General features: G+C 43.8%; 1 protein-coding gene across 2 annotated transcripts in view; it reads right to left on the reverse strand.

Annotated features, from left to right (window-relative positions):
• FGD5 (FYVE, RhoGEF and PH domain containing 5) overlaps window positions 1–27,424 on the reverse strand; it is a 107,838-nt gene that overhangs the window by 40,318 nt on the left and 40,096 nt on the right. For both annotated transcript variants that reach the window (XM_073574979.1, XM_073574978.1), the window contains exons 3-5: window positions 21,714–21,843; window positions 7,910–7,968; window positions 7,520–7,550 (exon numbers count right to left, since the gene is read on the reverse strand). In XM_073574979.1, the coding sequence (XP_073431080.1) occupies window positions 7,520–7,550; window positions 7,910–7,968; window positions 21,714–21,843 (220 nt within the window). The remainder of the gene's footprint in view (window positions 1–7,519; window positions 7,551–7,909; window positions 7,969–21,713; window positions 21,844–27,424) is intronic.

Genomic DNA, 27,424 nt, shown 5'->3' on the forward strand with positions numbered 1-27,424 from the left:
GATGAATGAGGGAGGTCAGAGGAAGGGACGCGGCCGAGCTGCTTGACATTCCAAAATAGACAGAGGAGCGATTGGCCACATAAGTCCTCCATTGATGATCCGACAGATCCTCACCCAGGAATTGTTCTGCCAGGATACAGACCCGGAGATCCAGCGCTGCACATAAGTACGAACAGCTGGCACAAAGCGCCATCCCACAGAGCCAGCGGGCGTCACTCCGTAATGTGGAAACCTCTGTCCGGTCATTACACGAATGATAATGTGACATTGTGTGCTGCGTAGGAAACACGAGAACAACCCGAAGCCGCATGTCCAGAAATTCCTACAGATCTCCAGAATTAAATATACACTGTACATAGGAGCAGTATTATAGTAGTTATATTCTTGAACATAAGGGGCAGTATTATAGTAGTTATATTCTTGTATATAGGGGGCAGTATTATAGTAGTTATATTCTTGTACATAGGAGCAGTATTATAGTAGTTATATTCTTGTACATAGGGGCAGTATTATAGTAGTTATATTCTTGTACATAGGGGCAGTATTATAGTAGTTATATTCTTGTACATAGGGAGCAGTATTATAGTAGTTATATTCTTGTACATAGGGGGCAGTATTATAGTAGTTATATTCTTGAACATAAGGGGCAGTATTATAGTAGTTATATTCTTGTATATAGGGGGCAGTATTATAGTAGTTATATTCTTGTACATAGGAGCAGAATTATAGTAGTTATATTCTTGTACATAGGGGCAGTATTATAGTAGTTATATTCTTGTACATAGGAGCAGTATTATAGTAGTTATATTCTTGTACATAGGAGCAGTATTATAGTAGTTATATTCTTGTACATAGGGGCAGTATTATAGTAGTTATATTCTTGTACATAGGAGCAGTATTATAGTAGTTATATTCTTGTACATAGGAGCAGTATTATAGTAGTTATATTCTTGTACATAGGGAGCAGTATTATAGTAGTTATATTCTTGTACATAGGGGGCAGTATTATAGTAGTTATATTCTTGTATATAGGAGCAGAATTATAGTAGTTATATTCTTGTACATAGGGGCAGTATTATAGTAGTTATATTCTTGTACATAGGAGCAGTATTATAGTAGTTATATTCTTGTACATAGGAGTAGTATTATAGTAGTTATATTCTTGTACATGGGGCAGTATTATAGTAGTTATATTCTTGTACATAGGGGCAGTATTATAGTAGTTATATTCTTGTACATAGGGGCAGTATTATAGTAGTTATATTCTTGTACATAGGAGCAGTATTATAGTAGTTATATTCTTGTACATAGGAGCAGTATTATAGTAGTTATATTCTTGTACATAGGGGCAGTATTATAGTAGTTATATTCTTGTATATAGGGGCAGTATTATAGTAGTTATATTCTTGTACATAGGAGCAGTATTATAGTAGTTATATTCTTGTACATAGGAGCAGTATTATAGTAGTTATATTCTTGTACATAGGGGCAGTATTATAGTAGTTATATTCTTGTACATAGGGGCAGTATTATAGTAGTTATATTCTTGTACATAGGGGCAGTATTATAGTAGTTATATTCTTGTACATAGGGGCAGTATTATAGTAGCTATATTCTTGTACATAGGGGCAGTATTATAGTCGTTATATTCTTGTACATAGGGGCAGTATTATAGTAGTTATATTCTTGTACATAGGGGCAGTATTATAGTAGTTATATTCTTGTATATAGGGGCAGTATTATAGTAGCTATATTCTTGCACATAGGGGCAGTATTATAGTAGTTATATTCTTGTACATAGGGGCAGTATTATAGTAGTTATATTCTTGTATATAGGGGCAGTATTATAGTAGTTATATTCTTGTATATAGGGGCAGTATTATAGTAGTTATATTCTTGTATATAGGGGAAGTATTATAGTAGTTATATTCTTGTACATAGGGGCAGTATTATAGTAGTTATATTATTGTACATAGGAGCAGTATTATAGTAGTTATATTCTTGTACATAGGAGTAGTATTACAGCAGTTATATTCTTGTACATAGGAGCAGTATTATAGTAGTTATATTCTTGTACATAGGGGGCAGTATTATAGTAGTTATATTCCTCTACACAGGGGCAGTATTATAGTAGTTATATTCTTGTATATAGGAGCAGTATTATAGTAGTTATATTCCTCTACACAGGGGCAGTATTATAGCAGTTATATTCTTGTACATAGGAACAGTATTATAGTAGTTATATTCTTGTACATAGGGGCAGTATTATAGTAGTTATATTCTTGTATATAGGAGCAGTATTATAGCAGTTATATTCTTGTACATAGGAACAGTATTATAGTAGTTATATTCTTGTACATAGAGGCATTATTATAGTAGTTATATTCTTGTACATAGGGGCAGTATTATAGTAGTTGTATTCTTGTACATAGGGGCAGTATTATAGTAGTTATATTCTTGTACATAGGGGCAGTATTATAGTAGTTATAATCTTGTACATAGGGGGCAGTATTATAGTAGTTATATTCTTGTACATAGGGGCAGTATTATAGTAGTTATATTCTTGTACATCGGGAGCAGTATTATAGTAGTTATATTCTTGTATATAGGAGGCAGTATTATAGCAGTTATATTCTTGTACATAGGGGCAGTATTATAGTTGTTATATTCTTGTACATAGGGGCAGTATTATAGTAGTTATATTCCTGTATATTGGGGCAGTATTATAGAAGTTATATTCTTGTACATAGGAGCAGTATTATAGTAGTTATATTCTTGTACATAGGAGCAGTATTATAGTAGTTATATTCTTGTACATAGGAGCAGTATTATAGTAGTTATATTCTTGTACATAGAAGCAGTATTATAGTAGTTATATTCTTGTACATAGAAGCAGTATTATAATAGTTATATTCTTGTACATAGGAGGCAGTATTATAGTAGTTATATTCTTGTACATAGGGGCAGAATTATAGTAGTTATATTCTTGTACATAGGAGCAGTATTATTGTAGTTATATTCTTGTACATATGAGCAGTATTATAGTAGTTATATTCTTGTACATAGGGGCAGTATTATAGTAGTTATATTCTTGTACATAGGAGCAGTATTATAGTAGTTATATTATTGTACATATGGGCAGTATTATAGTAGTTATATTCTTGTACATAGGGGGCAGTATTATAGTAGTTATATTCCTGTACATAGGGGTAGTATTATAGTAGTTATATTCCTGTATATTGGGGCAGTATTATAGAAGTTATATTCTTGTACATAGGAGCAGTATTATAGTAGTTTTATTCTTGTACATAGGGGCAGTATTATAGTAGTTATATTCTTGTACATAGGGGTAGTATTATAGTAGTTATATTCTTGTACATAGGGGTAGTATTATAGTAGTTATATTCTTGTACATAGGGGGCAGTATTATAGTAGTTATATTCTTGTACATAGGGGCAGTATTATAGTAGTTATATTCTTGTACATAGGAGCAGTATTATAGTAGTTATATTCTTGCACATAGGGGCAGTATTATAGTAGTTATATTCCTGTATATAGGAGCAGTATTATAGTAGTTATATTCTTGTACATAGGAGCAGTATTATAGTAGTTATATTCTTGTACATAGGAGCAGTATTATAGTAGTTATATTCTTGTACATAGGGGCAGTATTATAGTAGTTATATTCCTGTACATAGGGGCAGTATTATAGTAGTTATATTCTTGTACATAGGGGCAGTATTATAGTAGTTATATTCTTGCACATAGGGGCAGTAGTATAGTAGTTATATTCCTGTATATAGGAGCAGTATTATCTTAGTTATATTCTTGTACATAGGAGCAGTATTATAGTAGTTATATTCTTGTACATAGGAGCAGTATTATAGTAGTTATATTCTTGTACATAGGGGCAGTATTATAGTAGTTATATTCCTGTACATAGGAGCAGTATTATAGTAGTTATATTCTTGTACATAGGGACAGTATTATAGTAGTTATATTCTTGTATATAGCAGCAGTATTATAGTAATTATAGTCTTGTACATAGGAGCAGTATTATAGTAGTTATATTCTTGTACATAGGAGCAGTATTATAGTAGTTATATTCTTGTATATAGGGGCAGTATTATAGTAGTTATATTCTTGTATATAGGAGCAGTATTATAGTAGTTATATTCTTGTACATAGGGGCAGTATTATAGTAGTTATATTCTTGTACATAGGGACAGTATTATAGTAGTTATATTCTTGTACATAGGAGCAGTATTATAGTAGTTATATTCTTGTACATAGGAGCAGTATTATAGTAGTTATATTCTTGTACATAGGGGACAGTATTATAGTAGTTATATTCTTGTACATAGGGGACAGTATTATAGTAGTTATATTCTTGTACATAGGGACAGTATTATAGTAGTTATATTCTTGTATATAGCGGCAGTATTATAGTAGTTATAGTCTTGTACATAGGGGCAGTATTATAGTAGTTATATTCTTGTACATAGGGGTCAGTATTATAGTAGTTATATTCTTGTACATAGGAGCAGTATTATAGTAGTTATATTCTTGTACATAGGAGCAGTATTATGGTAGTTATAGTCTTGTACATAGGGGGCAGTATTATAGTAGTTATATTCTTGTACATAGGAGCAGTATTATAGTAGTTATATTATTGTACATAGGGGGCAGTATTATAGTAGTTATATTCTTGTACATAGGAGCAGTATTATAGCAGTTATATTCTTGTACATAGGAGCAGACTTGGCTCCATCAGCAGATTTGGCTTTCATACCATCTTTATGCTGATGACACACAACTGTACACATCATCCCCTGACCTTACCTCCGCTGTACTACAGAACGCCAGTGACTGTCCGCAGTCTCCAATATCATGTCCGCTCTCTATCTGAAACTCAACCTCTCCAAAACTGAACTTCTTCTGCTCCCACAATCTACTAACCTCCCTAAATCTGACATTTCCCTCTCTGTGGGTGGCACCATAATAACACCCCGACAGCAGGCACGCTGTCTGGGTGTTATGTTCGACTCCGATCTCTCCTTCACCTCCCATATACAATCTCTTGCCCGCTCATGCCGCTTACACCTAAAGAACATCTCTAGAATCCGCCCTTTTCTCACCATGGAAACAACAAAAACTCTCACTGTCGCCCTGATCCACTCCCGCCTGGACTACTGTAATGCTCTATTAATTGGCCTCCCTCTCACTCGACTCTCCCCTCTCCAGTCTATCCTTAATGCAGCAGCCAGGGTTGTCCATCTGGCTAATCGTTACTCAGACGCGTCCGCTCTTCGCCAGTCGTTACACTGGCTGCCAATTCATTACAGGGTACAATTCAAAGTACTTGTTCTCACCCACAAAGCTCTCCACAGTGCGGCACCCCCTTACATCTCCTCCCTCATTTCTGTCTATCGGCCTAACCGACCGCTGCGCTCTGCAAATGACTTTCGACTAACCTCTGCCCTAATCCGTACCTCCCGACTCCAAGACTTCTCCCGTGCTGCGCCAATCCTCTGGAATGCTCTACCCCAAGATATTAGGATCATCCACAATTTGCATAGTTTTAGGCGCTCGCTCAAAACACATTTGTTCAGAGCGGCCTATCACATTCAGTAATCAAAGTCATGTTATGTTTGTGTGTGTGTAGCCCATTCACTATCTCCATCTATTCCCACCCCCTGAAGATGGCTGGACCATCATTGTAAATACATCATTGTAAATACAAACCTGTCCTCTGTATCTCCCCCACCTCATTGTAGATTGTAAGCTCCACAAGCAGGGTCGTCTTATTTCGCTTTAATTATTGTATTGTTAACGTTGTTACTTATGACTGTTGTGTTTGAAACTGTTCAACTGTAAAGCGCTGCGGAATATGTTGGCGCTATATAAATAAAGATTATTATTATTATTATTAGGAGGCAGTATTATAGTAGTTATATTCTTGTACATAGGGAGCAGTATTATAGTAGTTATATTCTTGTACATAGGGTCAGTATTATAGTAGTTATATTCTTGTACATAGGGAGCAGTATTATAGTAGTTATATTCTTGTACATAGGGGGCAGTATTATAGTAGTTATATTCTTGTACATAGGGAGCAGTATTATAGTAGTTATATTCTTGTAGATAGGAGCAGTATTATAGTAGTTATATTCTTGTACATAGGAGCAGTATTATAGTAGTTATATTCTTGTACATAGGAGGCAGTATTATAGTAGTTATATTCTTGTACATAGGGGTCAGTATTATAGTAGTTATATTCTTGTAGATAGGAGCAGTATTATAGTAGTTATATTCTTGTACATAGGAGCAGTATTATAGTAGTTATATTCTTGTACATAGGGGCAGTATTATAGTAGTTATATTCTTGTACATAGGAGGCAGTATTATAGTAGTTATATTCTTGTACATAGGGGTCAGTATTATAGTAGTTATATTCTTGTACATAGGGGCAGTATTATAGTAGTTATATTCTTGTACATAGGAGCAGTATTATAGTAGTTATATTCTTGTACATAGGAGCAGTATTATAGTAGTTATATTCTTGTACATAGGGGTCAGTATTATAGTAGTTATATTCTTGTACATAGGAGCAGTATTATAGTAGTTATATTCTTGTACATAGGAGCAGTATTATAGTAGTTATATTCTTGTACATAGGAGCAGTATTATAGTAGTTATATTCTTGTACATAGGAGCAGTATTATAGTAGTTATATTCTTGTACATAGGGGTCAGTATTATAGTAGTTATATTCTTGTACATAGGGTACGACCGGGGACAATGTTCATGTCTCTTCGTTATATTTCCTCAGCCACCAGCACAATATACCGCAGTGTCCCCTGAGTCCCCGGATCTGTGACTCTGTGGCCGCTCGGTGTGGATGTCCTTCTCTCAGCGCTGTGATAATGTTGCATGTCGCTGGATGTTGTATTATGCATGTGACGATGTGTTTAGCGCTTTAACTTTCCAGAACATTAAAGCTGTGGCTGACTGTTTTATTATTGATTATTTTTGCCTCCTGGGGGTTGTTATTGCCATCAGCACCGGGTCCTCAGTGTATAGAGGAGTAAACCCTGTATCTATATTCCAGGCTGTGACAATGTACAAGAGGACATCGGCTCGTTTGCAGCAGTTTTGATAAATCTTTAGGCCGGATGGTGTTAGACCCATTATCCTTGCAGCCTGACCTCACTGGGATTCTGGACGTGCAATCAGGGGACTGAAGTGGATAATAAAGAGGGAAGGAGCAATCCAAGGGCATTAACCCGCCCCCATGCACTCCCTGCCTAATTGGCATATGGCTTCATCTCTTGATTTATCAGCCCTGGATCACTGGATCTGTACAAAATAAAGGTATAATCTGTATTGTTGGACACTGACTTGTGCAATCACTCCACAAGCGTCTTGTCTAAAATACCCCAGATGGACCCCCTGTAACGGGTCCTAGCCCCCCTGCAGTAGTGACCCTCTACACAGTAATTACAAATGTATCTACTTACCGTGTGCAGACGTCGCAGGATCTCCACATATCTGCAAGAGAAAAGAAGACGCCCGGATTACCCCGTGACTCATTCTTTATTATTGTATATTTATATATTATTATTTATGATTATTCTTTATATAATACACTTCCTTTCTATCATTCAATAATCCATAAATCTGATAATCTGGGAAGTAACAATCCAACGCTATCACAGGATGAAATCCTTTCTCATCTCCTTTCCTACCTGCACAGATACATAGGAACCAGGAGAGGACGGATCACAGATTTACAACGTTCATTCTCCAGAGGTTTGAGAACTACAACTCCCAGTGTGCTCTGATGGATGCTGGGAGATGTAGTTCCACCACGGCCGGATCGCTGCAGGTCCAGGCTGAGCCGTACTTACACTTTCTCCGATGTCACCAGCTCTTCCACAATGTCGCACGCTCGCGTCGGTCCGTCCTTCTGTCAGAGAGAAGTAACAATGACGTCACATGTAACAGATGAGCGACAACGGACGCCGTTACTGGGGGTGACATCTGCGCCCCTCACGGACCCCGCTGATGGGACATCAAGGGTTTGCATGGGAGATTGTCGCTATCAGCTTGGACTTGACCCCGATCCTCCCATTAGTCACTGACTATAGATCCTTATCAGACTAATAGAGAGTCAATAATCAGATGTCATTTATAGATCTGTAGGATCCAACATCTGACATCAGCTTAGATACACGGCTCAGCAGACAGTATCACACAGGATAGGATTAGATACACGGCTCAGCAGTCAGTATCACACAGGATAGGATTAGATACACGGCTCAGCAGACAGTATCACACAGGATAGGATTAGATACACAGCTCAGCAGTCAGTATCACACAGGAGAGGATTAGATACACAGCTCAGCAGTCAGTATCACACAGGATAGGATTAGATACACGGCTCAGCAGTCAGTATCACACAGGATAGGATTAGATACGCGGCTCAGCAGTCAGTATCACACAGGATAGGATTAGATACACGGCTCAGCAGTCAGTATCACACAGGATAGGATTAGATACACGGCTCAGCAGTCAGTATCACACAGGATAGGATTAGATACACGGCTCAGCAGTCAGTATCACACAGGATAGGATTAGATACACGGCTCAGCAGTCAGTATCACACAGGATAGGATTAGATACACAGCTCAGCAGTCAGTATCACACAGGATAGGATTAGATACACGGCTCAGCAGTCAGTATCACACAGGATAGGATTAGATACACGGCTCAGCAGTCAGTATCACGCAGGATAGGATTAGATACACGGCTCAGCAGTCAGTATCACACAGGAGAGGATTAGATACACGGCTCAGCAGACAGTATCACACAGGATAGGATTAGATACATGGCTCAGCAGTCAGTATCACACAGGAGAGGCTTAGATACACAACAGCAGTCAGTATCACACAGGATAGGATTAGATACACGGCTCAGCAGTCAGTATCTCACAGGATAGGATTAGATACACGGCTCAGCAGTCAGTGTCACGCAGGATAGGATTAGATACACGGCTCAGCAGTCAGTATCACACAGGAGAGGATTAGATACACGGCTCAGCAGACAGTATCACACAGGATAGGATTAGATACATGGCTCAGCAGTCAGTATCACACAGGAGAGGCTTAGATACACAACAGCAGTCAGTATCACACAGGATAGGATTAGATACACGGCTCAGCAGTCAGTATCTCACAGGATAGGATTAGATACACGGCTCAGCAGTCAGTATCACGCAGGATAGGATTAGATACACGGCTCAGCAGTCAGTATCACACAGGATAGGATTAGATACACGGCTCGGCAGTCAGTATCACACAGGATAGGATTAGATACACAGCTCAGCAGTCAGTATCACACAGGAGAGTATTAGATACACGGCTCAGCAGTCAGTATCACACATGATAGGATTAGATACACGGCTCAGCAGTCAGTATAACACAGGATAGGATTAGATACACGGCTCAGCAGTCAGTATAACACAGGATAGGATTAGATACACAGCTCAGCAGTCAGTATCACACAGGAGAGGATTAGATACACGGCTCAGCAGACAGTATCACACAGGATAGGATTAGATACATGGCTCAGCAGTCAGTATCACACAGGAGAGGCTTAGATACACAACAGCAGTCAGTATCACACAGGAGAGGCTTAAATACACAACAGCAGTCAGTATCACACAGGATAGGATTAGATACACAACAGCAGACAGTATCACACAGGATAGGATTAGATACACAGCTCAACAGTCAGTATCACACAGGATAGGATTAGATACACGTCTCAGCAGTCATTATCACACAGGAGAGGATTAGATACATGGATCAGCAGACAGTATCACACAGGATAGGTTTAGATACACGGCTCAGCAGTCAGTATCACACAGGATATGATTAGATACACGGCTCAGCAGTCAGTATCACACAGGAGAGGATTAGATACACGGCTCAGCAGTCAGTATCACACAGGAGAGGATTAGATACACGGCTTAGCAGTCAGTATCACACAGGAGAGGATTAGATACACGGCTCAGCAGTCAGTTTCACACAGGATAGGATTAGATACACGGCTCAGCAGTCAGTATCACACAGGATAGGAATAGATACACGGCTCAGCAGTCAGTATCACACAGGAGAGGATTAGATACACGGCTCAGCAGTCAGTATCACACAGGAGAGGATTAGATACATGGCTCAGCAGTCAGTATCACACAGGATAGGATTAGATACACGGCTCAGCAGTCAGTATCACACAGGATAGGATTAGATACACGGCTCAGCAGTCAGTATCACACAGGTTAGGATTAGATACGCGGCTCATCAGTCAGTATCACACAGGAGAGGATTAGATACACTGTCTGTGGAGATCATTTATAGATGCTGGTAACGCTTTACATATCTACAGGAACATGATCTGTCAAATCTGTAAGTGACTGAGGATCCTGCATCTAATAACATCTCGCACATCTGTCCAGATAGATAGATAATATATATATATAGATAGAAGATAGATAATAGATATAGATAATAGACTGATATTAGATCTCCCATGATGGATTATTGGATTTCTCGCGCTCTTCTATGTCGCCGTGCACGCAGTGGAGCGGCGCCCGGTCAGGCTGGCATGGCGCTGGGGTTATAATGAGGCACTGGGCGCTCCGCACGTCCTCATATCCCCACTGTGGCCGGTGCCAAGTTCTCGGGGAGGCCCCACTTCCACCGTGTGAGGTCATCCTCTGATTGATAAGTCTTCGTGCCCGGCAGATCACATGACCCTCGGACATGATGGGGAAGGAAGTGCCCATTACTGCTGACAGAATCCAGCATTAACCCCTTATATGGTCATATTAAGCAGACCCAGTATTGGCTGAGCAGCCATAACATTCTGGTGTAATTAAAATAAAATTGGCACCTTGAAATCTAAACATGCCAAGGTTTTGAGCCACTTGTCTTAAGATATTAATGAACTACTTTGAAACACTGATATGAAGTTTCCTGATTCTCAGATGTTTGTTGTGTGAGTTTTGTTTAGTTGTGTATTGTTTTGTTTTTAATAATACTTAAGCCGCCGGCTTCACTTTCTTATTTCAGTAGAGCTGAGCTGCAGTACCAGACACAACCCATGGGGGCGCTATATTTGTCTAATCCTGGTGGGTGCAGTAACACCTATCAGCCACTAGGGGTGTAGTTATATTCCATTTTGGCAGGCAGACCCCTGAGTCCCCTCCGGCATCAGGGTCTCTGCACAGCTGCAATCTCTTCAGCCTCCAGGGGACAGTAATGTGGGATTATAGCGCTGGTTATGAGGATTTTAGCTGATGGAGACAGCAGGAAAATACTATCTGGGATAAGACAGGAAGCCATTAAATGGATGAGCGCTGGGGGTACAGAGAGGTCATGGGGAGATCGCTATGTGGACATCAGTTTATAATGTGAATGGAGCCGTGTCTGCGGCCGGAGCACAGATTTCCGCAACTCCCATTCAGAAGAACGAGCGAACACAGAAAACTGCAATAAATCTGCAGCGTGTGAATAGCGGCTTTTAAGACCATGTATCTAATCCTCTCGTGTGTGGTACTGTCAGTGATGAGGGGGTACTGTTACTTCTCTTACTGTAGGTGCCCCTATTCCATAGTGATGCAACATCATTCCTACATATGCCAACAGAACTTGCAGTCCCATGTAAAAGTACCACATCTTCAATGTTATCATGGAATCTAAGACATCTGAGCATAAAACTGTCACCTCCAAAGACGAAAGGCAAACTCAAAATTTAGAGACAGTGAGGTTCCAAAATATTACAGTATGTTCACGTATTCCTTAATTGCATTTAGAGGTCTTTATTTTCTAATGTCAATGACATATTAAGTTTACTACATGTGACAAACACAGTCCTGCTACATGTACTAAAAACAGCGCTGCAACATCTGACAAATACAGCACTGCTACATCTTGTAAACACAGCTCTGCAACATCTGACAAATACAGCACTGCTAAATCTTGTAAGCACAGCACTGCAACATCTGACAAATACAGCACTGCTACATCTTGTAAACACAGCTCTGCAACATCTGACAAATACAGCACTGCTACATCTTGTAAACACAGCTCTGCAACATCTGACAAATACAGCACTGCTACATCTTGTAAGCACAGCTCTGCAACATCTGACAAATACAGTACTGCTACATCTTGTAAACACAGCTCTGCAACATCTGACAAATACAGCACTGCTACATCTTGTAAACACAGCTCTGCAACATCTGACAAATACAGCACTGCTACATCTTGTAAACACAGCTCTGCAACATCTGACAAATACAGCACTGCTACATCTTGTAAGCACAGCTCTGCAACATCTGACAAATACAGTACTGCTACATCTTGTAAGCACAGCTCTGCAACATCTGACAAATACAGCACTGCTACATCTTGTAAACACAGCTCTGCAACATCTGACAAATACAGCACTGCTACATCTTGTAAACACAGCTCTGCAACATCTGACAAATACAGCACTGCTAAATCTTGTAAGCACAGCACTGCAACATCTGACAAATACAGCACTGCTACATCTTGTAAACACAGCTCTGCAACATCTGACAAATACAGCACTGCTACATCTTGTAAACACAGCTCTGCAACATCTGACAAATACAGTACTGCTACATCTTGTAAACACAGCTCTGCAACATCTGACAAATACAGTACTGCTACATCTTGTAAACACAGCTCTGCAACATCTGACAAATACAGCACTGCTACATCTTGTAAGCACAGCTCTGCAACATCTGACAAATACAGCACTCTACATCTTGTAAGCACAGCACTGCAACATCTGACAAATACAGCACTGCTACATCTTCTAAGCACAGCACTGCAACATCTGACAAATACAGCACTCTACATCTTGTAAGCACAGCACTGCAACATCTGACAAATACAGCACTGCTACATCTTGTAAGCACAGCACTGCAACATCTGACAAATACAGCACTGCTACATCTTGTAAACACAGCTCTGCAACATCTGACAAATACAGCACTGCTACATCTTGTAAACACAGCTCTGCAACATCTGACAAATACAGTACTGCTACATCTTGTAAACACAGCTCTGCAACATCTGACAAATACAGCACTGCTACATCTTGTAAGCACAGCACTGCAACATCTGACAAATACAGCACTGCTACATCTTGTAAGCACAGCACTGCAACATCTGACAAATACAGCACTGCTACATCTTGTAAGCACAGCACTGCAACATCTGACAAATACAGCACTGCTACATCTTGTAAGCACAGCACTGCAACATCTGACAAATACAGCACTGCTACATCTTGTAAGCACAGCACTGCAACATCTGACAAATACAGCACTGCTACATCTTGTAAGCACAGCACTGCAACATCTGACAAATACAGCACTGCTACATCTTGTAAGCACAGCACTGCAACATCTGACAAATACAGCACTGCTACATCTTGTAAGCACAGCACTGCAACATCTGACAAATACAGCACTGCTACATCTTGTAAGCACAGCACTGCAACATCTGACAAATACAGCACTGCTACATCTTGTAAGCACAGCACTGCAACATCTGACAAATACAGCACTGCTACATCTTGTAAGCACAGCACTGCAACATCTGACAAATACAGCACTGCTACATCTTGTAAGCACAGCACTGCAACATCTGACAAATACAGCACTGCTACATCTTGTAAGCACAGCACTGCAACATCTGACAAATACAGCACTGCTACATCTTGTAAGCACAGCACTGCAACATCTGACAAATACAGCACTGCTACATCTTGTAAGCACAGCACTGCAACATCTGACAAATACAGCACTGCTACATCTTGTAAACACAGCTCTGTCACATGTAACAAACACAACCCTGTTACATCTTGCAAACACAGCTCTGTTACATCCAACAAACACAGCTCAATGACATTTTTACAATATGTAGTTTTTCCGGATGACGGATACAGCTTTTTGCTACATCTGAAAATCTGGGCTCTGCTACATCTGTATGTAGAATCCATTGATGAGCCCCTCGGACTATCTATCCCTGGACATCAGGTCTACATCTCCCGCAGTCATAGGGGGATCGTCCGCGCTCCGATCCGTCGCTGCTCTTTTCTGTCCTTTGTATTTACAAACAACCACAGAGGAATTGACGCCCTGAGAAGGTTCCATTATATTCCGTCCATTGTCTGTGACTGCGCTATTTACACCGGCGCGGCGGGCCGGGCGCTGTATGGGCGAGGGAAGGATATTTCTGTTTATCAGTTTCTGCAGGGCGAGGGGGGGTGAAAACATTTTATTAAAAATAGAGCGCGCCTCCACCCTTTCCTTGCCAGCAAATCCTGCGACAACGCATCTCCAGTACCAGACCCAGGTCACAGGAGCTTACAATCTACGACAATGGCCCAGAATAAATCATCCTCTTCTCACTATCTGTATCTGGGAAAGCTGGGTGACTACCAATATGGCAGCACCGCTTATGCTCAGCTCACCACACTGTGCAGCGATATATATGGGGGTGGGAAAGGGGGCCCCATATAAGGCACCAAAGAGGGGCCCCTTACGATGCTAAAATCCATAGTTGTCCCTTGCGCTTAATGCCTCCTCCTATGTTTGCAAATTATGGCACCTAAGTAATTGGAGTCCTTCTCCGGTTCTTGCCACCAAATAGCAAAGGAGAAGGGGCGTAACAATGGGGGGGTGTAGGGGATGCAGCGGCAGAAAAACCCAGGGGGTCCAAAAGGTCATTTTGGTCCAGTCGAGAAAACCAAAATTGTTAATGACCTGTGATAGTTGGAGATTTTGCATTAGGGGCGACCATGACTGGACCCTTTCTCCTGGGCCCCCATACAGGCGGCCTCTAAAGAACCCCCTTATTCCATAATTAGGCAGGTCTGCCATGCAGGCTCCTGGGAAATCTGGGTATTATCCTCTGCAGGGATGGTACCTGAATGTATCTGCATCCTCACACCTGCTGATGGCCTCCCTGTCACTTAAGAAATATCCGTCCCCGGCACAAGACGATGCATTGTGCATTAACCTGGAGGGTAAGAGCTCCGGCAACGAGCCCTGAGAGTGCTGACTGCGGAGCAATAACGTAATAACACGGTGACAGGCGCTGACGGATGGGTCACTGCTCCGAATAAGAGGACAACGTGATACACTGGATCTATTATTCATGGCCGGACATGGAGACTCTCCAGACGGCTGCAATCCTCCCTGCAGGCCTGATGTTACGGCACGAAGGTCGAGAACGCCAATACGACAGTAGGGGTAAATGGCAGACCGAACGGGAATTTACCCCCCAAAACGAAAAACCCAGGAGTAGTCCCCCTGCAATATATCTGCATATACTGTATACACATCACAGCAAAACGTCCTCAATCTGCATCCAGTAATCCAGAGTCTATAACAGGCTCATATATACTGTATATATATATATATATATATATACACGTCTGCACGGTGCAGAATTAAAGAAAGAATCCAGTGTAACAAACGTGCGGCAGATCGGGAATCCATAGCACCTACATAGATCTGCAGAGGAAAAGTCACGAGTATTATACTGGTGTCTGATCCTACTGTGTATAGGGGAGCAGTGGGGACATCATACTGTGTATAGGGGAGCAGTGGGGGCATCATACTGTGTATAGGGGAGCAGTGGGGGCATCATACTGTGTATAGGGGAGCAGTGGGGACATCATACTGTGTATAGGGGAGCAGTGGGGGCATCATACTGTGTATAGGGGAGCAGTGGGGACATCATACTGTGTATAGGGGAGCAGTGGGGGCATCATACTGTGTATAGGGGAGCAGTGGGGGCATCATACTGTGTATAGGGGAGCAGTGGGGACATCATACTGTGTATAGGGGAGCAGTGGGGACATCATACTGTGTATAGGGGAGCAGTGGGGGCATCATACTGTGTATAGGGGAGCAGTGGGGACATCATACTGTGTATAGGGGAGCAGTGGGGACATCATACTGTGTATAGGGGAGCAGTGGGGGCATCATACTGTGTATAGGGGAGCAGTGGGGGCATCATACTGTGTATAGGGGAGCAGTGGGGGCATCATACTGTGTATAGGGGAGCAGTGGGGACATCATACTGTGTATAGGGGAGCAGTGGGGACATCATACTGTGTATAGGGGAGCAGTGGGGACATCATACTGTGTATAGGGGAGCAGTGGGGGCATCATACTGTGTATAGGGGAGCAGTGGGGGCATCATACTGTGTATAGGGGAGCAGTGGGGGCATCATACTGTGTATAGGGGAGCAGTGGGGACATCATACTGTGTATAGGGGAGCAGTGGGGACATCATACTGTGTATAGGGGAGCAGTGGGGGCATCATACTGTGTATAGGGGAGCAGTGGGGGCATCATACTGTGTATAGGGGAGCAGTGGGGGCATCATACTGTGTATAGGGGAGCAGTGGGGCATCATACTGTGTATAGGGGAGCAGTGGGGACATCATACTGTGTATAGGGGAGCAGTGGGGGCATCATACTGTGTATAGGAGAGCAGTGGGGACATCATACTGTGTATAGGGGAGCAGTGGGGCATCATACTGTGTATAGGGGAGCAGTGGGGGCATCATACTGTGTATAGGGGAGCAGTGGGGACATCATACTGTGTATAGGGGAGCAGTGGGGGCATCATACTGTGTATAGGGGAGCAGTGGGGGCATCATACTGTGTATAGGGGAGCAGTGGGGGCATCATACTGTGTATAGGGGAGCAGTGGGGACATCATACTGTGTATAGGGGAGCAGTGGGGACATCATACTGTGTATAGGGGAGCAGTGGGGGCATCATACTGTGTATAGGGGAGCAGTGGGGACATCATACTGTGTATAGGGGAGCAGTGGGGACATCATACTGTGTATAGGGGAGCAGTGGGGGCATCATACTGTGTATAGGGGAGCAGTGGGGGCATCATACTGTGTATAGGGGAGCAGTGGGGGCATCATACTGTGTATAGGGGAGCAGTGGGGGAATCATACTGTGTATAGGGGAGCAGTGGGGACATCATACTGTGTATAGGGGAGCAGTGGGGACATCATACTGTGTATAGGGGAGCAGTGGGGGCATCATACTGTGTATAGGGGAGCAGTGGGGGCATCGTACTGTGTATAGGGGAGCAGTGGGGACATCGTACTGTGTATAGGGGAGCAGTGGGGACATCGTACTGTGTATAGGGGAGCAGTGGGGGCATCGTACTGTGTATAGGGGAGCAGTGGGGACATCATACTGTGTATAGGGGAGCAGTGGGGGCATCATACTGTGTATAGGGGAGCAGTGGGGACATCATACTGTGTATAGGGTAGCAGTGGGGACATCATACTGTATATAGGGGAGCAGTGGGGACATCATACTGTGTATAGGGGAGCAGTGGGGACATCATACTGTGTATAGAGGAGCAGTGGGGACATCATACTGTGTATAGGGGAGCAGTGGGGACATCATACTGTGTATAGGGGAGCAGTGGGGGCATCATACTGTGTATAGGGGAGAAGTGGGGACATCATACTGTATATAGGGGAGCAGTGGGGACATCATACTGTGTATAGGGGAGCAGTGGGGACATCATACTGTGTATAGGGGAGCAGTGGGGACATCATACTGTATATAGGGGAGCAGTGGGGGCATCATACTGTGTATAGGGGAGCAGTGGGGACATCATACTGTGTATAGGGGAGCAGTGGGGACATCATACTGTGTATAGGGGAGCAGTGGGGACATCATACTGTGTATAGGGGAGCAGTGGGGACATCATACTGTATATAGGGGAGCAGTGGGGGCATCATACTGTGTATAGGGGAGCAGTAGGGACATCATACTGTATATAGGGGAGCAGTGGGGACATCATACTGTGTATATGGGAACAGTGGGGCATCATACTGTGTATAGAGGAGCAGTGGGGACATCATACTGTGTATAGGGGAGCAGTGGGGGACATCATACTGTGTATAGGGGAGCAGTGGGGACATCATACTGTGTATAGGGGAGCAGTGGGGACATCATACTGTGTATAGGCGAGCAGTGGGGACATCATACTGTGTATAGGGGAGCAGTGGGGCATCATACTGTATATAGGGGAGCAATGGGGGCATCATACTGTGTATCGGGGAGCAGTGGGGCATCATACTGTATATAGGGAAGCAGTGGGGCATCATACTGTGTATAGGGGAGCAGTGGAGCATCATACTGTGTATAGGGGAGCAGTGGGGGCATCATACTGTGTATAGGGGAGCAGTGGGGACATCATACTGTGTATATGGGAGCAGTGGGGCATCATACTGTGTATAGGGGAGCAGTGGGGACATCATACTGTGTATATGGGAGCAGTGGGGCATCATATTGTGTATAGGGGAGCAGTGGGGACATCATACTGTGTATAGGGGAGCAGTGGGGGCATCATACTGTGTATAGGGGAGCAGTGGGGCATCATACTGTGTATAGGGGAGCAGTGGGGCATCATACTGTGTATAGGGGAGCAGTGGGGCATCATACTGTGTATAGGGGAGCAGTGGGGGTATCATACTGTGTATAGGGGAGCAGTGGGGCATCATACTGTGTATAGGGGAGCAGTGGGGCATCATACTGTGTATAGGGGAGCAGTGGGGGCATCATACTGTGTATAGGGGAGCAGTAGGGCATCATACTGTGTATAGGGGAGCAGTGGGGGCATCATACTGTGTATAGGGGAGCAGTGGGGGCATCATACTGTGTATAGGGGAGCAGTGGGGGCATCATACTATGTATAGTGGAGCAGTGGGGCATCATACTGTGTATAGGGGAGCAGTGGGGAATCATACTGTGTATAGGGGAGCAGTGGGGCATCATTCTGTGTATAGGGGAGCAGTGGGGCATCATACTGTGTATAGGGGAGCAGTGGGGCATCATACTGTGTATAGGGGAGCAGTGGGGGCATCATACTGTGTATAGTGGAGCAGTAGGGCATCATACTGTGTAGAAGGGAGCAGTGGGGCATCATACTGTGTATAGGGGAGCAGTGGGGCATCATACTGTGTATAGGGGAGCAGTGGGGGCATCATACTGTGTATAGGGGAGCAGTGGGGCATCATACTGTGTATAGGGGAGCAGTGGGGGCATCATACTGTGTATAGGGGAGCAGTGGGGACATCATACTGTGTATAGGGGAGCAGTGGGGCATCATACTGTGTATAGGGGAGCAGTGGGGCATCATACTGTGTATAGGGGAGCAGTGGGGCATCATACTGTGTATAGGGGAGCAGTGGGGCATCATACTGTGTATAGGGGAGCAGTGGGGGCATCATACTGTGTATAGTGGAGCAGTGGGGCATCATACTGTGTATAGGGGAGCAGTGGGGCATCATACTGTATATAGGGGAGCTGTGGGGACATCATACTGTATATAGAGGAGCAGTGGGGACATCATACTGTATATAGGGGAGCTGTGGGGACATCATACTGTATATAGGCGAGCTGTGGGGACATCATACTGTATATAGGGGAGCTGTGGGGATATCATACTGTATATAGGGGAGCAGTGGGAACAACCTACTGTGTATAGGGGAGCAGTGGGGACATCATGCTGTATATAGGGGAGCAGTGGTGACATCATACTGTGTATAGGGGTTCAACAATTCTGAGATCTGGGCTCTGCAACCAAGGAACAGAGGCTCTGCGGACTCCATCATGCCGGAGACTGCAGGAAATATCCATGTACAGTTCTACGATATTTCCTACAGCCCCATAGACAATGAATGGAGCGGAGGCCGAGTGTGTGTGTGTGCACATCTATAATGGGGATGCAGCGCCCTGTCTCAGACTTGTGAGTGGCCCCAGCGGTCGGACATCCAGTGATGAGTAAGTTATCCGTTATATGGGGAGAATTTATTACTTTGGGAATAACCCTTCAATGGCCATCTGATAATCTGTAATATTTGATAATTTGGCACTTTTCAAAGTCCATTGTTACAAGATTGATGGAACTTTACTGTATTCATATACACTGCACTTATACATTGTATGTATATACAGTATATATTACATGTGCATCTACATATATATACATACACATGCATACTCATCTACAAACACATTTACATACTGTAGCAGAACCAGGTAGGACAGGGTTAAGTCCTACCTCTGCAGGATTTGATTAGATGCACCTGCCTAGATCTTTACTAGAGCTAGGACCTGTGGTCACTAGGTGAGTCAGTCTGCTGGATGGAGCAGAGTTGTGTGTGCTGCTGGGGAGTGACCAGCCAAAATGTGAGCTGTATGTGGGAGAGAGATGTGCCAGGGTATCTGTCTGAATGGCGACTGCATGGGTCAGCTAGGAAAGCTGAGCAGTCTGGGTGTTAGAGCTGCAGACTGTGGAAGCTGCAGCCTGATCAGTGTGAACTGTGCCCGGAGTTGAACACTTCTATTTTGCACTGGAAGCTTCTGGAGCTCGGATTGAAGGGGATACAGAGACTGATGGGATCGGGCCTCTTCTGTATATGATGCTTGCTCCGGGACAAAGGACTGTGCTCTGTTGGGATGAGCTGCACTGACATAAGTGCCTGATGAGTGTACTGTCTATTTGCTGTGATATCTTTGCTTTCAGTTTTGAATTGCTTGGAGTCTGTACTGCACCTGTTTAGATCAAACCACACTGCCTGTGTGAACGCTGCCTAATGCCTATCTAAGAGTGTGAATCCCTGCAATACATATAGTGATGAGGGATGGGAGAACCTGAAGTTATGAGTTCAGCATCCGTACTGGACAGTTGCTGTCTGGTGCTAAACTCCGAATACAGACTTTCCCCAGAAGTCCTGACCAATGTTCGCAGACCCGGGGTAAAGAGAGAGACTTTCCCTTTCCCAGTTCGGGTAACTTTTATTTTCAATGGGGTTTGGGTCCTGGTTGAAGTTCAGATTCTGTTCTGGTACCCGAACTTATGTTCGGGTTGGGTACCAAAACCTGCACTTCCACCTGTCCGCCCTAATAGTGACACACTGGTGCATATTTTGTAACGCATACACACACACTATATACATACACACACTATATACATACACATATATATACACACGATACATTTACAGCTGGGGGTCCGGACTGGGATAAAGGCTCAGTGTACCCGATGCAGAGACGTTCCCATCAATGAGACCCTCTGTTTTCTTGCTCTTTGAGACAACATGTGCAGCTGGAGGAAGCGGGTGAGGGGCACATCTGCCGGAGAAAGGGCGACATCTGCATACTAGGTGGGTGAGTGTGGAGCTGCGGCTATGGGGGGCGCAGAGGTCGCAGTCTCACCCAGTGTCATGATATAAAGGGGCAGTGTGATGAGGTTTTCCTATCAGCGCAGACAGAGCTAACTGAGCGTACACATGTATATCACCGCTATAATGTGTATATAACGTATGCACAGTGTGAGGTCGTGGCATGTAAATGTAGGGAGTAAATCTATCCGGGGGTCCACTGGAAATATGGGGAAGCCCTGATGGATATTAAAGAACACCTTAGCCTGATATGGCTGATAACAGCGAGCAGTAGCTTGCACTTCTGTAAGGTATGAGGATCAGGTGGACGTTCTGTGGGGCAGTAAATAATCCCATAAATCGTGGGAATTAGACCAGTATAGATCCCAGTACCTTGTGCACCCCTCCATTTCCTCCGGAGCTGCACTCCTCGCCTTCAGAGCTTTTCTGGTCCTCGTCAGACGTGATGTCCTCGATGTTGTTGATGGGGATGGGACAGACCTTGTAGGGCTCCGTGTAGGCACTGAATATAGAGAGACAATGTGTCAGCAGAAAGTAACAGGGTAGAAATTTCTGCCATGAGACATTCCATTGTTATTCTATTATTTTGCCTTAATTGCCACAAAATTGCAGCGTTTTCCTTTCACGTCCCACAAATAATAATAATAATAATAATAATATCAGTTCTGTCCAACAGGGCAAACCCCTGGGCGGAAGCGATTATTAGGGGTCTTTTCAATGTCCCCCCTCCGAGCGGCCGGGACGCTGTGATTTGCGCATCGTTACTTTCTGCACTTTATCACTTGGATGATTTCACAACTTTTTGTGACTTTTTTTTCAATTCCTCACATGTCATCGAGCTTAAGCCTCATTTCATGGTTAGAAACGGCCAAATCGGCGCTAAATCAGAAAAAGTTACACATTTTTTAGCAAAATGTCGAGCACCAAAATAATGTGCTAATTTTTGATGATTAAATGCTGGAACAAAAGTCTTGATACTTCTCTCCCCAGGTGTCAATGGACCAGACAGATGGATCCTGTGCTGGGTCGTTTAATCTCACTATTACTCTGCTTGCTGACAGTGAATGGAAACCTCTCTGATTACAGCCAAGCTCTACAAACAGGTCTAGTACTTCTCACAGCTGAGGGTTTGCTACAGTTGTATCCAGTCTGGACAATCCTCTGTGAACTGAACATCTGGACTGATACATTGTAACAAGCTCATGATGTGCAGGATACAATTGTAGCAAATCTTCAGCTGTGAGAAGCCGGATTTTAGCGTTGATCTAGAGCAGTATATTGGGATATACTGCGGAGACGGTGACACTGGGGCGCAGCAGGCTTGGGGTAATCGCCTGCAGCGCTGCCATCTGCACTACATTACGGTGCAATACCGCCGGCCCGGTCATAAGACGGTACACATTGCAGCACTGGAGGACACAGACAGGAGGGGCCCCCATGCAAGAACAATATATGGGCCCCATCAGTCAAATAGCTCCTTATGACCTGTTTTGGAGGCAGTAGTGGCCCCCTGACTTCTTGGGCCCCTGGGTGGGTGCACAGGTTGCACCAATGATATGTCAGCACCTGCATTGCAGAGGCGCAGGCTGTAACCGCTGCCACCGCTTCTCATACAAGTCGATCATGGTCTCAGAAGACGGACGGACACATCAGGAGCAATAGAACAGGACAGCAAAGATATAGGGCGGTGATCACACAGCGCAGCGCCGCTATCCGGGAAGGCAATCCATAATGTTATTATTGAGGGGTCGAGAGAAAATCGCCCCCTGGGGCAGCGACTGATGGACGGCAGCGGATGTGGATAGTGAAAAACACCTTCCAATTAGAGCAAAGTCTCGGAGGGGCGAGGGCTGATTTATGGGGTCGCCTGCCTTTTTATTACTGGGGGCTTCATGTCTGCGGAGACAAAGATGACAATGTGCAAAAAAATCCCAATCACTGAACTGCACGACTGATGGCAGCACTACAACTCCCATCATGTAATGTCACAAAATAATGAGCTGGCGTCTCCATGTATCTGAGCCTAGAAAATGTGATACTATCCCAACAGCCATGTATGTATCATGTGTGATACTGTCTGCTGAGCCGTGTATCTAATCCTCTCCTGTGTGATACTGCTGGGCCATGTATCTAATCCTCTTCTGTGTGATACTGCTGGGCCATGTATCTAATCCTCTCCTGTGTGATACTGCTGAGCCGTGTATCTAATTCTCTCCTGTGTGATACTGTCTGCTGAGACGTGTATCTAATCTTATCCTGTGTGATACTGCTGGGCCATGTATCTAATCCTCTCCTGTGTGATACTGTCTGCTGAGCCGTGTATCTAATCCTATCCTGTGTGATACTGACTGCTGAGCGATGTATCTAATCCTCTCCTGTGTGATACTGTCTGCTGAGCCGTGTATCTAATCCTCTCCTGTGTGATACTGCTGGGCCATGTATCTAATCCTCTTCTGTGTGATACTGCTGGGCCATGTATCTAATCCTCTCCTGTGTGATACTGCTGAGCCGTGTATCTAATTCTCTCCTGTGTGATACTGTCTGCTGAGACGTGTATCTAATCTTATCCTGTGTGATACTGCTGGGCCATGTATCTAATCCTCTCCTGTGTGATACTGTCTGCTGAGCCGTGTATCTAATCCTATCCTGTGTGATACTGACTGCTGAGCGATGTATCTAATCCTCTCCTGTGTGATACTGTCTGCTGAGCTGTGTATCTAATCCTATCCTGTGTGATACTGTCTGCTGAGCTGTGTATCTAATCCTCTCCTGTGTGATACTGACTGCTGAGCCGTGTATCTTATCCTATCCTGTGTGATACTGACTGCTGAGCCGTGTATCTAATCCTATCCTGTGTGATACTGTCTGCTGAGCCGTGTATCTAAACCTATCCTGTGTGATACTGTCTGCTGAGCTGTGTATCTAATCCTCTCCTGTGTGATACTGACTGCTGAGCCGTGTATCTAATCCTATCCTGTGTGATACTGTCTGCCGAGCTGTGTATATAATCCTACCCTGTGTGTTACTGACTGCTAAGCCGTGTATATAATCCTATCCTGTGTGATACTGACTGCTGAGCCGTGTATCTAATCCTGTCCTGTGTGATACTGACTGCTGAGCTGTGTATCTAATCCACTCCTGTGTGATGCTGAGCCGTGTATTTAATCCTCTCCTGTGTGATACTGACTGCTGAGCTGTGTATCTAATCCTATCCTGTGTGATACTGACTGCTGAGCTGTGTATCTAATCCTATCCTGTGTGATACTGTCTGCTGAGCCGTGTATTTAATCCTCTCCTGTGTGATACTGACTGCTGAGCTGCGTATCTAATCCTATCCTGTGTGATACTGACTGCTGAGCCGTGTATCTAATCCTCTCCTGTGTGATACTGACTGCTGAGCTGTGTATCTAATCCTATCCTGTGTGATACTGACTGCTGAGCTGCGTATCTAATCCTATCATGTGTGATACTGACTGCTGAGCTGTGTATCTAATCCTATCCTGTGTGATACTGTCTGCTGAGCCGTGTATTTAATCCTCTCCTGTGTGATACTGACTGCTGAGCTGTGTATCTAATCCTATCCTGTGTGATACTGACTGCTGAGCTGTGTATCTAATCCTATCCTGTGTGATACTGTCTGCTGAGCTGTGTATCTAATCCTATCCTGTGTGATACTGACTGCTGAGCTGCGTATCTAATCCTATCCTGTGTGATACTGACTGCTGAGCTGCGTATCTAATCCTATCCTGTGTGATACTGACTGCTGAGCTGCGTATCTAATCCTATCCTGTGTGATACTGTCTGCTGGACATGTTTGTAGATGTAGTGTGTGATACACTTGCGCACAGCTGACTTTCTGGTTGTGGTGTATTGGAGGGGTCAGTACATGGTGCAGTAAGGGGTTAATAATTAATTGGGCAGCTTTCTCTGGGAGAAGTGTCAGATGAGCCTCAGGAGGCGCCTGGAGATGCTTTCCTCCTCTCCACAGTCTCATCCCCTGATAATACCTCCACTTGTAGTAATGATATGGCTGAGTGATACCAGATTGCAGCTAGAGGGTGAATGAGGCCAAGATTAAAATCCACCAGGGAGAAGAAGCACCAGACCAGAGCTAACTGCAAGCCAGCACCCAGACTAAGGTATGCCAGGGCAAGGATCCACACTAATGGAAATTAGCACCGAGACAATGTACATCATGACTAAGGATCAGGATCACATAATGTATGTACAGTGACTGCACCAGCAGAACAGTGAGCACAGCTCTGGAGTATAATACAGGATGTAACTCAGGATCAGTAATGTAGTGTATGTACACAGTGACCGCACCAGCAGAATAGTGAGTGCAGCTCTGGGGTATAATACAGGATGTAACTCAGGATCAGTAATGTAATGTATGTACACAGTGACTGCACCAGCAGAATAGTGAGTGCAGCTCTGGAGTATAATACAGGATGTAACTCAGGATCAGTAATGTAATGTATGTACACAGTGACTGCACCAGCAGAATAGTGAGTGCAGCTCTGGGGTATAATACAGGAGGTAACTCAGGATCAGTAATGTGTAATGTATGTACACAGTGACTGCACCAGCAGAATAGTGAGTGCGGCTCTGGGGTATAATACAGGATGTAACTCAGGATCAGTAATGTAATGTATGTACACAGTGACTGCACCAGCAGAACAGTAAGTGCAGCTCTGGAGTATAATATAGGATGTAACTCAGGATCAGTAATGTAGTGTATGTACACAGTGACTGCACCAGCAGAATAGTGAGTGCAGCTCTGGGGTATAATACAGGATGTAGCTCAGGATCAGTAATGTATGTACACAGTGACTGCACCAGCAGAATAGTGAGTGCAGCTCTGGGGTATAATACAGGATGTAACTCAGGATCAGTAATGTATGTACACAGTGACTGCACCAGCAGAATAGTGAGTGCAGCTCTGGAGTATAATACAGGATGTAACTCAGGATCAGTAATGTAGTGTATGTACACAGTGACTGCACCAGCAGAATAGTGAGTGCAGCTCTGGGGTATAATACAGGATGTAACTCAGGATCAGTAATGTAATGTATGTACACAGTGACTGCACCAGCAGAACAGTGAGCACAGCTCTGGAGTATAATAGAGGATGTAACTCAGGATCAGTAATGTAGTGTATGTACACAGTGACCGCACCAGCAGAATAGTGAGTGCAGCTCTGGGGTATAATACAGGATGTAACTCAGGATCAGTAATGTAATGTATGTACACAGTGACTGCACCAGCAGAACAGTGAGTGCAGCTCTGGAGTATAATACAGGATGTAACTCAGGATCAGTAATGTAGTGTATGTACACAGTGACTGCACCAGCAGAATAGTGAGTGCAGCTCTGGGGTATAATACAGGAGGTAACTCAGGATCAGTAATGTAATGTATGTACACAGTGACCGCACCAGCAGAATAGTGAGTGCAGCTCTGGAGTATAATACAGGATGTAGCTCAGGATCAGTAATGTATGTACACAGTGACTGCACCAGCAGAATAGTGAGTGCAGCTCTGGGGTATAATACAGGATGTAACTCAGGATCAGTAATGTAATGTATGTACACAGTGACTGCACCAGCAGAATAGTGAGTGCAGCTCTGGAGTATAATACAGGATGTAACTCAGGATCAGTAATGTAATGTATGTACACAGTGACTGCACCAGCAGAATAATGAGTGCAGCTCTGGAGTATAATACAGGATGTTACTCATGATCAGTAATGTAATGTATGTACACAGTGACTGCACCAGCAGAATAGTGAGTGCAGCTCTGGAGTATAATACAGGATGTAACTCAGGATCAGTAATGTAATGTATGTACACAGTGACTGCACCAGCAGAATAGTGAGTGCAGCTCTGGAGTATAATACAGGATGTAGCTCAGGATCAGTAATGTATGTACACAGTGACTGCACCAGCAGAATAGTGAGTGCAGCTCTGGGGTATAATACAGGATGTAACTCAGGATCAGTAATGTAATGTATGTACACAGTGACTGCACCAGCAGAATAGTGAGTGCAGCTCTGGAGTATAATACAGGATGTAACTCAGGATCA

Source organism: Dendrobates tinctorius, unplaced genomic scaffold (genome assembly GCF_039654945.1).
Source record: "Dendrobates tinctorius isolate UK_male_01 unplaced genomic scaffold, ASM3965494v1 ptg000041l, whole genome shotgun sequence".
In the NCBI taxonomy this organism is placed as follows: domain Eukaryota; kingdom Metazoa; phylum Chordata; class Amphibia; order Anura; family Dendrobatidae; genus Dendrobates; species Dendrobates tinctorius.